Source organism: Chelmon rostratus, chromosome 17 (genome assembly GCF_017976325.1).
Source record: "Chelmon rostratus isolate fCheRos1 chromosome 17, fCheRos1.pri, whole genome shotgun sequence".
In the NCBI taxonomy this organism is placed as follows: Eukaryota; Metazoa; Chordata; class Actinopteri; order Chaetodontiformes; family Chaetodontidae; genus Chelmon; species Chelmon rostratus.
Window position 1 is genome coordinate 3,615,854 of NC_055674.1, and position 12,903 is coordinate 3,628,756.

The window sequence follows — 12,903 nt, forward strand, 5'->3', positions numbered from 1 at the left end:
TGTGAAACTTGGCCCTGCCGGGACACGCCATGCAAACAGACAGCTGTTATACGTCGCCGTGTTTACGCCGAGCTACAACCTGCTCTTGGAAAACAGTAATCCTGTGTTAGTAATCCTATAATCAGATCTGGAAAGATAGTAGCTGGATATCATGACAACACTGTGATTAAAATGATAATAGACATAGACGAGAGAAAATGTCAACAAGTGGAAAAAGGGCCCTGTTTTGTGAGTTCAGTTAAATCCAGATTCATCATGTAGTGACACAGCCTGAATCCCGACAGGCAGGTTAAAGAAATATTACAGTGATTCCACCTCCAGAGTGGCCTTCTTCTTCTTCTCCATCTTCTTCTTCTTCTTCTGGTCAGTTTTTCAGACAAAGAATCAAAAAGACCATGAAATGTTTTAGTACAGACAACATGTTTACTCTGTTAGAATTTGTTAATGTAAAAGCATCTTTAAATTTTGCTAAAGAAAAAATCGTCTCAGCACAGATGCGCTTCTGTTCTTTCACCAAAATCATAATGGACTTTAAAGACGTCTCTTATTCATATAATACGAAGAAAAGTGCAACTATCAAGCCCATGAAAAGTACTTAAATGTTCTGATAAGTTTATTTTGATGTCAGTTAAATTTTGCTATTGATCCACGGTTTCATGTAGAACAGGCTAAAGGAAAGCAGGCGTCATAAGAGTTTTTTGTTTTTTTTTTTTTTTTTTGAAAAGGCATATCTTCCGCCACCCATTAAACGCTTGTGGTCCGTCTGATCTAAAACAGAAGCTAACTTCCTGTCTCTCACCTGCTCTTACACCCGCATGTGTGATCATTATGAACTGAAGACAAAACTTTGCACAAACTCAGGTAGTTGTGTTTAAATTGATTAATTGTTTCAGAGCCTCTGACACTCAAAATGATGACATCTGCTGGTCAAACCTTGTTACTGCAGCTGTACAGACATTCAGTGTTGAGTCAAAAATGTATAGAAATAATTAATTGACTGACTGATTGATTGATTGATTGATTGATCAACTGATCAATCTAATACAGAGTTTAAAGCTCTGCTTTCAAACATTAAGAAGATTAGTACAGGGGTGTAGTGGACTCTGAACCACCTGCAGCTAAATGCCGATAAGACAAAGAAGGACAAGGGTGGATGTGGATACTGTGCAGGACTACAGGTACCTGGGAGTCCAACTGGACAACAAGCTGGACTGGGCTAAGAACCCAAAGGCTGTTGAGTGGTGTGGCAGCAGGCCGAGGGCCACAGTTCACAGTGAGTAACTGCAACTGCACTCAATAATTACCTATACTCTTACCCTCATTATATATGCAAATTATGTGTTTAAATTGTACATCATATCGTAGTCTTCAAAGTAAATTTCTCCTTTAAAGTAACCTCTCTCCTTCTTTGTAGCTAATTAAAATAGATAAGAAAAAGATGAAAGCCAGGACGCCCTCAGAGAAAGTAGAGGAGTAATTTGTAGTCATGTAGGCTGCCGACAGATTCTTTCTGACAGTTACAGATCATAGATAGTTATGTGTATGTAGGCTGTAGTTATGCACTGCGATGACTAGAGGGCAGAAATGTGTGTTACTTTAAACTCCCACAGATTGTTTGGCTCTGAAAAAAGCTGTGAGATTTGTTAAACCTGTTGTGTTTCTCTTTTTTTACCACAATTATGTTTTGACAGTATCAACATGCGTATTTAAAATCATGAGTATTTCTGCCCTCTAGCGGTTACATGCGATAACTGCAACTTTTCGCTCATAGTAAAGTTCAACGTAATAACAGGATCAGGCTTTTCCGGTTTATATTTTCAGAATATAACATTTAAATATACATGTAGTTACACCGTGTGACCACCGGAGGGCATCAGTAGCTATATTTATTTCAGACTACACCACGTATGTAAAAATCTTGAATGCAAGGTGAAGCTAATGAAGCTAATAAAACATTATTATACGGTTGTATTGTTCACTCATCTACTGATTACAATATATGTTAGCTAGCATGAAGTCAACTGAAAATAATACTATATGAAAATATATATTTGTTACATGTTTTTAACCGAAGCTTTTGGCTATTTCTGTCCTTCATCAACTTTCAAGTAGCAGTCTGGAGCTTGAGGGTAGCTCATGATTATGATTGAGGAGTGGAGGCAGTTTTTGCTTAAAAAAGCAGCATAAATGATCACTGATGGAAGTAAAACATAACATTTTGTTTCGGAAGTCTTCTGCAGAGGCATCGCGGACAACAGTTTCGGCAGTTAAAAGGTTAAACGGAGAGAATTTAGACTTGTTAATTCGTAAATGTACTGTGTCGCTCTCCACTCCACTGGGTGGCGGTAATGCGCTAATAAAAGCTGACCAACAACCGCCAATACTTAAGAGAAGAAGAAGAAGCACCAGCCGTAGTTAGTCATTTGCTACCTTCCTCCTGGACCAAACATCACTGTTGGAGCTAGTAAGCTAACTTTATTAATTCATAAAAGATTGTTTTTGTCATACATATATTTAGAATTATGTAGACTTATAGCGTACTGTAGTGATAACTAATTACACAGCCGACCGCTTTTCTGTTCTGTGAATGTAAAACGTTAGCATTCATCGCTGCGATATTTAATCAGATTAACGTATATGTTAAACTTTGATTCAGGTTGGCAGCAACAAACAACGGGGCCGTTTGTGAAAACGGCTTTTTCAGAAAATATGATAGGTGGATAAATTCAGTTGTGTGCCGAATTTAACAGGGTAACATGTGGTTAAGACTCGAAACATGTGGCCTCTTGTAGGACTCGTTTTGTCTGGGGTTGGACGTGGCAACATTAAATCGAAGAATCTCAGAACTGGGTTTCGTTGTTGCTTGTTACTGTTATTAATATTAGTGCACAACAGCAGCTGAAATCGCAGAACAGTCGGTCACATTGCAGGCCTGTCTCCACGTGGTGAGCCCACCTGGTTACGTTAGCATGATAGCTAACAGTGTGAAGGGCTACAGGGTCAGCAATCAATTGATAAATAGGACAAAACATGAATGACTTAATGTTCTATCAGTTAACTCAAACATCGCTTGAATGATCATGTATTTTATATAGAACAGTAAATGTGGCTTTTCTCTCCCCTGATGACTTGCACTGGGCTCTGAGTCTGTGTGGTGACAAACGTGCATCTTTGGCCCTGACAAGCCAGAGTTTCTGAGGAGAAAACACCCGATGATGCTCACAGTTAATGTTCATGACAACCCAGTAACACATGCTTCTGTCCTTTCAGGCCACTTTCCACAAGTGGAAGCCCTTCCAGACTGGACTCAGTTTCCTCAAAGGTATGAACAACGTGTCCTCACAGTTAAACATGATCTCAGCACATCTACCAACTATGAAGGCAGATGCTGTTTTACAAAATCTTTTGGTGAAACCTGTTAAAACAAAGTTTTCATAGTTGAGAAAGGTGTAGTTATGATATCTGACCACTGGAGGGCAATGGGTGCTCACGAGTTTACACATGATACTCATACTGTATGAAAGGTGCTAAACAAAAAGTTTATTATGAGAGTCAAATCAGAACTTCTGTTGAGGACTTCAGAATTAAAACTTAAATTAGGCAGAAGTGTAGATTGGATGCTGTGTTCATGGCGGACTTAAAGAGCCCTTGTTCATGGTGGTCCTGGGGTTCTTGGTGTGTTGAAAGCAAAGCATCGCTGCATGTTGCCACAGTACATCTTTGCTGAAGGTCAACACTGTGAAGGTTGATGTTGTATTGAACCTTGTCAAAGTTGTACCTGCCAGCTACTGCAAACCAGTACTTCTGCTATTTGCATGGATTGCAGTCATTCCTGCAAGTTGTTTAAACTCAAACGTGAGTGTGGATTTAGCTTCTTCTCCCCTGATGACTTGCACTGGGCTCTGAGTCTGCATGTAGACAAAAGTGCATCTTTGGCCCTGACAAGCCAGAGTTTCTGAGGAGAAAACCAGTCCATGTTGGCCAGATTGGAGAATTATTGTGACAATGCTTTAACTCTTGCTCTTTTTTTCTGGTCTTAAAGGAAGTGAAGCCACTCAGAAACTGGACTTCAGGAAATCAGGTTTGTGCCATATTTCATCTTTTGGCTGTTTCGTAGCAGACACTGAGTGCTGATCTCTTGTGATGCATTGCACTGGGCTCAGAAAATCAGTGTTGACAGAAGTGCAGCTCTGCCCCTGACAAGGCAGAGTCTGAGGAGATGAGTGCTTGAAACATGTGTTGGACCTAGTAGGATTATGATTATGCTGTCTGAATTGTTTTCCTGACCGCTGTTCTCCTGTTTTTCCAGGTACAGGTCCTCCCAGCAGACATTGCCTTTATAACATGTTGTAATGTCACTCTCTTATAGGTTTTTGTTACAATGTGCATTTGTTTCAAAGCATTATGTAAACCTGGATTTGCTCTGATTTAATAAAGTATACCTCTGCTCCATTTGTTTTCTTCTTTTATGTAAAGACATATTAGAGTAGGGCACAGTACATTGTAATTATGTAATGACTTGAGAGCCACTTTGTCGTTGGGTGTGTCGCTCTGAATTTATTCAGCTGCAGCATTTATAAATGTTTGTTTTTGTCAGTGTGCCATTGCTTTGAGCAGGGAGAACCTGATACTGAAGTGCACTGATTTTTGGTAAAGTGTAATTCAAACGGTAAAATCCATAAGTCATGAACACCAGGTGTGTTTCAAGGTTAACTTGAGTCACTTTAATGTTTTACAATATTCAGATTTTGCTGTTATGAGCAGGGAAACAATAGATCATAGCCTACAAATATGTGTAATTTAGTACAGTTGTGCTAATAAATGCTCCAATTAAAGATGGAGTATGTCAATACTCCCATCTGTCACAAGGCAGAATTTGATTTTTGGAAAATGTCTAGACTATCGATCCTGCTTTGGGGAAAATCACTTGATCATTGACTTTTATTTAGAGACAGTGGTCGGATGAAGCTATTTATTCTTGCCATCGTGTGCCCTTTTCAGTCATGATAACTGACATCAGTCAAACAGCCCCGGATCCAAGGTTTACACCCCCTTGAATGTTTGGCCTGATAATAGACACACAGGTTTCAATGGTTTAGGGTAAACCTCCACACCTGTGACCTGTTTCATTGTAATTAGTGTCTGTGGTTTCTCAGCACTTGAGACTCCTGCTCATTTCATCCAGTTCTGCAGTGACTGCTGGATACCGAGCCACAAGGAAAGTCGAAGGACCTCCAAGAAAAGGTAGTTAAACCTAATAAATCAGATAAAGAATGTAAAAAGATAACCAGAGATTTGAAAATGCAGATCAGTGGTCATCAAACTGTTGAAGTGGATAACTCTGTTGACACAAAGACACAGTCAGGTAGACCGGCAGTGATTTTAGGCACAACTGGCAGGAAAATTGATCAGAATGTAAAGAAAAACTTCTAGAACAAAGTGATTTAGAGTGATGAGACGAGAACTGAACTTTGAGGTCACAACCAGAAAGAGAAGGCTGGTACACATTGTCCAAATAGTCTGCCAGGTGGATGGAAATGTTTGAGCAGCGAATCAGTAATAAACTTAACGGATACTTAAAGCAGAGACATGCTAGCTGAGTAGGGCAAACAACTTTGAAATAGACAGTTCACAGTGAAAACCAGGGTAGGTGTGTTGATGCTGGAATGAGTCATATAAATATATATATCCACCATGATTATTGTGAGAAGGAAGAAGAAAAAACATAGTCCAAGCCTTTTATAGCTGCAGCTACAGACAATTAAGCAACAGGAGAGCAGTGCTGTATGATCCATCTGATGATCGGAAGTCATGTTAGATCAAATACTTTCACTCAGAAACATGTAAAAACTGTGGTATAAAAAACAGCAGCAAGCTTTGCACTCTTTCAGGTGTATGCACATCGTAAGTCAAAGTTTGTATATAAAGTTTTATTTAACTTTTAATATCACTGAGTATAATAAATTTGTAGCTCTCTCCGAAATGCAGATTTGTTGATGTTAAGCATTACTGCAGCACTCTCGGGCCTGGAGCAGCTGCCTGTGCAGTCGACGCTGCAGAAGATCCCAGAAGAAGGAGCTGAAGAGAGTCGGTGAGTAGAAAAGTTTGAGGAACATCGTCCACTTCCTTCAGCATTCAGGTGCAAATGAAACGTTTGACTCAAGAAAACACAAAACATCAGTTAGAACTTTGTTTCTGTAGCTTTATTATAATTCTAACAATTTATTATCTCTTAAAACATTTGAAATTCATATATGTTTATATGAATGTGTGTATATGCGTATCACATATACATATATATTCTGTAAGTTACCTTTCATCAGTTCATATTCTCTTTTTTTTTAAAAGATCTCTTAAAGGAAAAAGAAATGCTTTCCATAGAGTCAGACCGATTCCCTCAGATCTTTGTCTCCCGACAGCGACGTCGAGCCATCGCTCTCGATTATAACTTCTAAATGCAAAGAAAGGATTAAAAACAATTGTCCAAAAACCAGCCACTTAACGAGAACGCCACTGTATCAGCGGGAGATGTCGACATTTCCTATCCAAAGTTATTATCCGGCCCTATTGACACTAGCAAAGTCCTGATAGCAACGAGCAGGGTCTGGCTGCGGATCGGGCGGGAAGCCACATTCTGCTCGCTTCGCCCTTTTCAGGAACTGACTTCCAAACCTCTAAAGGGAGACGTGAAAAGCCACAGTTGCTAATGGAAATAGGGTCCTTGCATAATATGCTGGTCATAAACGGTGAGCTGTGAGCGTACTGGCGCGTGTGAGCGACTGCAGAAGGTGCTTTGTACAAACGAGAGGATGCAAACGATGAGCGAGAACCAGGCCGGAGCTCCCGGACGGTGGAAGGGGGCAGATGTGGAGAACGGGTCGAACTGTATAGAAAGCAGAACAGTTAAATAAATACGTTGTACCTTTTCTTGTTAAACATTATTTGGAAGACAGAGATTGTTTAGAACTTTTGAGACTTTTTTTTTTTTTTTTTTACATCTTAAACCATAATTAGATGACCATTATTTTCATCGTCCTTATTGCTATTTCCCTTTGCATTCAAATATAATCTCTCCAGGACCACCAGCACAAATACAGAGCCAAACCCCCCTCGGCGACCTTTGCTCTTCCACGTCTGTAGCCTGTGTGTGTGCATGATCTATGAAAACTCATTTATCTCTTTGCAAGAACAGACTGAGTATAGCAGGGCCGTGAGGGGAGGAATACCCCCCCCCATCGACACCCCGGTGTAAGACGCACGTTTGATATGTGTTCGAGGACTCAAAAGCAGCAGGAGAGGTGACGTGTTGTTCAAGGTAGAGAGGTCATGAGAGAGCCCTTATATTTGATCTCAGCAACAGCGAGAAAAGCAGGACTGAGGTTACGATGGGATGCGAATGTGCTGTGGAAGCTGATGGGAAAATAAAAGGACGTCAGCGCGATGCATGGAAGAAGAAGAACATCTGATCGATTGAAAGGGGGGTGAAAAAGAACTACTGCTTAAACAAAGTGAGAATTTTCAGTTTTGTGTATCGCGGGCTTCCCCGGAGTAACAGCTGCTACATTTTCAGCATCTGCATATGATCGAGTGGCAGCAACCTTTTTAAGAAGAGCGAGGAAATCATATCTTATATTCATAAAGGTCAGCATGTAATTTTGATTAAAGCTTTTTAGTCTGACAAAAGAAAAGCAGTGAAGAGGAAGTGATTCGAAAATGTGCTTCACATTAAGTTGCAATGCTTCTCGTCACATAGAAGCAATGTTAAGGGTGCGTGAAGTAATATGCATCTTTCAATTCAAAAATACCTACATATATATTTATATTTATATATATTTAACCAACACGATTATCTTCACTACACAGTCAGAAAATACACTGGCTGCACAAGAGCGACTGAAACCGGGAACTCTCTGAAGCTCTAATAACAGTAAGGACGATGAGAGTAATGATAAATAGTAACAATAAATCTCTTCATATCAATATCAGTATTCCAGTATTCCCGTTTAAAGTTTAAAAATCGTAAGAACAATCATAGTATTAAAACTCGATATAAGCGTTTCTCTCAGGTCCGCTCGGCTGCTCGTTTCCTCCTGGATTTTTGTCGAGAGAGAGGGGCCACTCCTGGAAGGAGCAGGGGGGATTGGGTGGGGAAAGAGCAAGAGAATGGCAGTTTTTCCTCTTCCCCTCCCCTGTCCTGTCCAGTCTCCCTCGGGTTGAAGGTCAGGATGGGTGCACAACAGACGCCTCGACGCTGAGGAAGTCTTTCTCTGTGAATAAAATCCTCGGGGGGATTTCTCTTCGTTTCCCGTCTAACCGCTGAAAGCACAGTCCGTCTCCTTTTTAGTTTAAATACATCTCGGATCCAAACATATAGCGTGTGTCTATATAGAAGGTGTCCCATAAACTCTAACACAATCACCTGTAAGTGCTTGTGTGTATGTGTGTGTCTACATGTTGGTGTATGCATGCAGGCATGTATAGTAGTATCTCAGGTGCCTGTGAGTGTGTATCAGTGTGTTTCTTTTTTCTTTTTTTTTCTTTTTTTGTTGGTCTGGGCACTTATTTTTGCTACAAATTTGTGATACAGTGACCAGTCTGTATATACGTCATTATAAGACTTAAGATGATAAAGAGCTATAGAGAAACACATAAGATCCAGATCACAGGACCCGCAGTGAGGACAGAGCCCTACCTGTGGTGAGGTAAAAACGAGACCCTAACCAATCAAAGCCGAACACACAGCCGGCCCCCTCGGCCCGAACCGAGGGCGCCAGATATCCGTCCGCGCACTCGTCACCTCTAAAAGACGTGGAAGCTGTCGTGATACGCTGCCCTGCGTCGTCCTGCGTTCTCCCTGCGGACAGAGCCCCATCCTGCGGACATTCAAACACTCACAAGCTAACGTCCACTCACGCGGGGAGGGGTTGTCTTTGATTGCACTCTAAATGGCATTCTTGGTGTGTTCCACTCTTAAACCTGAACAGATCGACCCAGTCTGCTGATTGGTAAGAGGACCACAGAACGAGATGGCTGCACGATGGCGGACACCCTTCTCCAGTTCTCCTGCTCGACTTAAAAAAAAAAAAACTGGCTTTTGATTGTTCCTCTCAGGTATTTGGTTCTCCACTATCCTCCACTCACACTCTCTGCTGCAGCCACAGTGTCTTCGTATGCATCCTGGATGAAAGTGTGTTTGTGTGACTCTGCTGATTGGTGCATGCACGTGGAGGGTGTACTTGTGTGAATCAGCCTGCCACAACTGGGGAGCGCCAGCCGGTGTGTTTCTGGATGGTCAGCCCTTTTTCCGTCCCTCTGTTTCCACCTCCCTTTGGGACTTGACTCCCTCGTTCTGTCGCTCTCTGTGTGAAATCTGCCCCCCCCCACCCCACCCCTCATTTGTTGTGTGAATCCACCATGGATAGCAGCAGTTGTGTCTTCCTCCCTCATTGACTCCGCAGCCCCTCCTCCTTCCTCGCTCTCTCTCTTCCTGCCTCTGCGTTTGCAGCCTCAGCTCCGACTCCCGTCGTCCCTCCTCCTCTCAGTCTGTCCATCCCGAGGTGAGAGAACAGAAATAGGAAATGGGCTGCTGGACAGCCTGAGGACAGAAGAACAAACAGGGGACACGAGTGATGTTTGGTGGCTTTTGTGAAATGCTAATGAATGGCGTTTATCGTCTTCTCTTGTGTGACTCATGCTTTTCAAAATGGAAAGAATTATCTGTTCATTAGGAAAGTACGACTGACTAGACTGAGAAAACATTCACACACTCGATGACTGACAACAGCCGGCCGTCACCACGGAGGCGGCAGAATATTTAAATCCACGCTTTAAGACGTAGCGATAGTGATGTTACCATAAACTAATGAGACTACAGTCTTTACAGCCTCTGTGTCACGACCACGTCTTCTAGAAGTGGGCGTTGTTTAGGTCAAACTGACGTCACACTTGGCTGCTCTGACTCATTAGTTTCACCTGGGGCAGAGAGATTTGTGGGCTTGAGTCGGACTTGGAGCGCGCCGCGAGGAAGACGCCGAAGGTGAGACACTTTTAGAGACAAAAAGAGGACAGTTTGTCTCACTCCACATTCAGCCAGGTCACATTTTCGCATGTAATGCAGCGCGCAGGGACAGCCTCTGGGCTCACTAGCCTTAGATTTAAGATTGATCTCGAGTCCAGGTTAGCGTAGCAGCACGACACCCGGTGTGGTCAAACCTAGTCGAACGCTTTAGCACAAAGCAGGAGTGGACTGTCCCTCTGGCGCAAATGGAGCGTAAGATGGTGAAAATGGAGTTATTCCACACACGTTTATCCTGAATGACAAACAACAAGCTGAACGATAGAAGGGAGGAAGAAGATTTTATGGCGTCTTAATTTTAACAACTACTAAACAGAACACTGGTATGACATGGAGGCAACCAATTATCTCAGTCATGGTTGTATTTGTTTAGAATAATTACGTCATTAGCATGCTAATGTTAACTGTTTTGATTCAAATCGCGGAGCAGCCTGGACGACAGCAGCGTTGTTGAAATAGACAATTATATATTAGTTGTTTTGTTTTTTTTTACAGTTGGTTACATGCATTTCCCAACGCAGAGTTCACCTGAACGTAACACAACACTACTGCCAATTAGACTGCTACATCTACAGCTAGACAAATAGAAAAACACAGAACACACTTATTGTGCCATGTAGTAGTGAGTGCCTCGTTTCACTGCTGGATCACCTGATGGAAGACTTGAGCCAGGTAAGGAAAGGAAGCAAGAGGAGAGGAAAGAAGGAAAGGAGGAGGACATCAGGTGTGTTCTGGATGAGAAGTTGTGGCCAAATGCAGAAGAGAGGCTTGAGTAGCACTGCTATTAATCTATCTGTAGTTATCCAATATACATGTACGTATAGTGGATATATGCATGTTTGTCTTATAGTGTATTACAGGAATTACTTTATTTATGGAAAATAAAGCCAAGTGGAGCATATTCAGCAGTATTTCTGATAATGTTTTGTAGCATTTAACATATGGTGGCACAATCCATGCAGTAAAAAAGTATCCTTTTTTAAAAATTCAGAATCGCTGCATTCACCAAATGTACAATAATCATAATAAAATAAGCAATGCTATGCAACATAGACTGTTCAGTATTTATATGCAAGCTAGGAATAATACAGTAAATATGCTGCATTATGCTGCACAGCGTATAGTAACGGGTTGCACTTGTTTTTATGCAAAGTGTTGCATTACATTTTTTGATGTGAGATTAACTGTTGAGCTGCATGTTGGTACAGAGAACTGTGGAAAGTTTTTCTTAGAGAGAAATGCATGTAACCAACTGAAATTATTCCAAATCACTGCGACAATCCCGCCAGGACACATTTAAGGAGCATCTGTGCTCACTGTCTATTGCGACTCTTCCAATCTAATAAATTAGTCATAGTAGTCAGTTGCCAGAGCATTTGCAGCCATACCTGTCCATTACGGTCCTCAGGGCCCGCTCTATGTTCATGCGGTGGCCTACACGTGTCACACCCAAATCCAGATAGTCGTCCTTGGTTAGGGAGGGCAGGTGGGTGCCGTCAATCTCGTTGTCTAGGAAACGCTCTCTGTGCTCACCCAGGTTCAGGTATCCTAGCCAGTCTGCAACGTCATACTTGGTCCAGTAGGGCAGCGGCTTGGAGGCAAAAGGCTTTGTAGGGGAAGGGGGCGGTAGATGAGGATAACTCAGGCAGGGAGGTGGAGGGAGAGGGTGCAGGGGTGGAGAGGAGGTCCCGGACAGGAAGTGAGTTGGAGAGAGGGATCGAGAAACAACTAAGGTGGAGTTTGGAGGTGGAGGGGCACCGGAGGGGGCAAAGAGGGGAGGAGAGGGCGAGAAGTAAGGATCTCCAAGAGGGTTCCCAGGTGACGGTGGGGTGATTGAACCTCGGAGGTCATAGATGGCGCTGTACAGGGGTGTGGTGGGGAGGAGTGGAAGGGATGATGGACGCGGCGGACCCAGCTTGGGCCTCTCTGATGGGGAGATGAGGGGGCTGGGCGCTCGCCTACGCTGGAGCATGTGTGATTCCGCTTTACGGGACTCGCGACTGGGGATGAACTGGAATTCTAGGGCTTTGGTCCGGTAGACAGGTCTGTGTTTTGGGGAGGTGGGGTAAGGGGAATAAGACGTCGGGGACAGCGGGGAGTGTGAACGTGGAGGCTGAGAGGCAGCTGGAGGCTGAGGAGACGGGGATCGTCCCCAGTTGGGGTACTGGGAGGCGGGGGTGGGGGACGGGGATAACGATGGCTGCGATAACGAGATTGGAGAAGGTGACTGGGATCGAGCTGAGGGCGGACTCAGAGCGGAGGCAGAGTCTTCTGAAAATCTGTGAATGGAGAGGAAGAAGAACTGTCACTACAGAAAAGATGGATGATAGAAAACCGACAATAAACAAGCAAACAATGAGATGAAAAACATGCACGCACACGTTAACGGAAATGCTGGTAAACCAGATTTTTTTTTAAAACCTGTGGATAAAAATTATTTCCAACTGTCAAAAAACATCTTCGCTCAATCAGTTATCAATCAAGTTTAACAAAGTGTCCTCTCCTTGCTTGCTGTCTCACAACAGGCTGGAAATTCAAGCAGGTATCACAGTTTTATGTTCTTCCTGACAGAAAAAAAAGGAATGTGGAAGTGGCTCTATTACCTGTTTCTGCTTCTTAGAGAAACATGGAAGAAGCCAGAGAAATAAAAGAGAGGTTTACACAGTGTAAGCAACACTTGCACAGCACATGAACAGACAGCACACTGATTTTCACACAAGGCTTGAACATCAGTCGTGGGAGGCAAAGAACTCACACTGATTCGGTCACACAGGTGAATAGAATGGCAATGCCGTGCATCAGCAACAAGAAAAGATGTGTTTCATGCT

At 42.8% G+C, this 12,903-nt stretch overlaps 1 protein-coding gene, 1 long non-coding RNA gene and 3 other non-coding genes across 5 annotated transcripts in view; 4 read left to right on the plus strand and 1 right to left on the minus strand.

Moving 5' to 3' along the window:
* Positions 1 to 2,399: 2,399 nt before the first annotated feature.
* LOC121621424 lies at positions 2,400 to 4,444 on the plus strand. Its single transcript, XR_006007627.1, has 4 exons — positions 2,400 to 2,464; positions 3,271 to 3,322; positions 4,043 to 4,081; positions 4,310 to 4,444. It is a non-coding gene; the product is annotated as an uncharacterized LOC121621424 (long non-coding RNA).
* Positions 3,114 to 3,205, plus strand: LOC121621533. The gene has a single exon (XR_006007644.1). It is a non-coding gene; the product is annotated as a small nucleolar RNA SNORD88 (small nucleolar RNA).
* Positions 3,875 to 3,966, plus strand: LOC121621532. The gene has a single exon (XR_006007643.1). It is a non-coding gene; the product is annotated as a small nucleolar RNA SNORD88 (small nucleolar RNA).
* Positions 4,133 to 4,222, plus strand: LOC121621534. Its single transcript, XR_006007645.1, has one exon. It is a non-coding gene; the product is annotated as a small nucleolar RNA SNORD88 (small nucleolar RNA).
* Positions 4,445 to 9,459: 5,015 nt separating the features above from the next.
* shank1 (SH3 and multiple ankyrin repeat domains 1) overlaps positions 9,460 to 12,903 on the minus strand; it is a 49,272-nt gene continuing 45,828 nt past the window's right edge. Inside the window, exons 26-27 of the mRNA XM_041957216.1 lie at positions 11,464 to 12,359; positions 9,460 to 9,595 (exon numbers count right to left, since the gene is read on the minus strand). Coding sequence (XP_041813150.1) covers positions 9,508 to 9,595; positions 11,464 to 12,359 — 984 coding nt within the window. The 3' untranslated portion in view covers positions 9,460 to 9,507. The remainder of the gene's footprint in view (positions 9,596 to 11,463; positions 12,360 to 12,903) is intronic.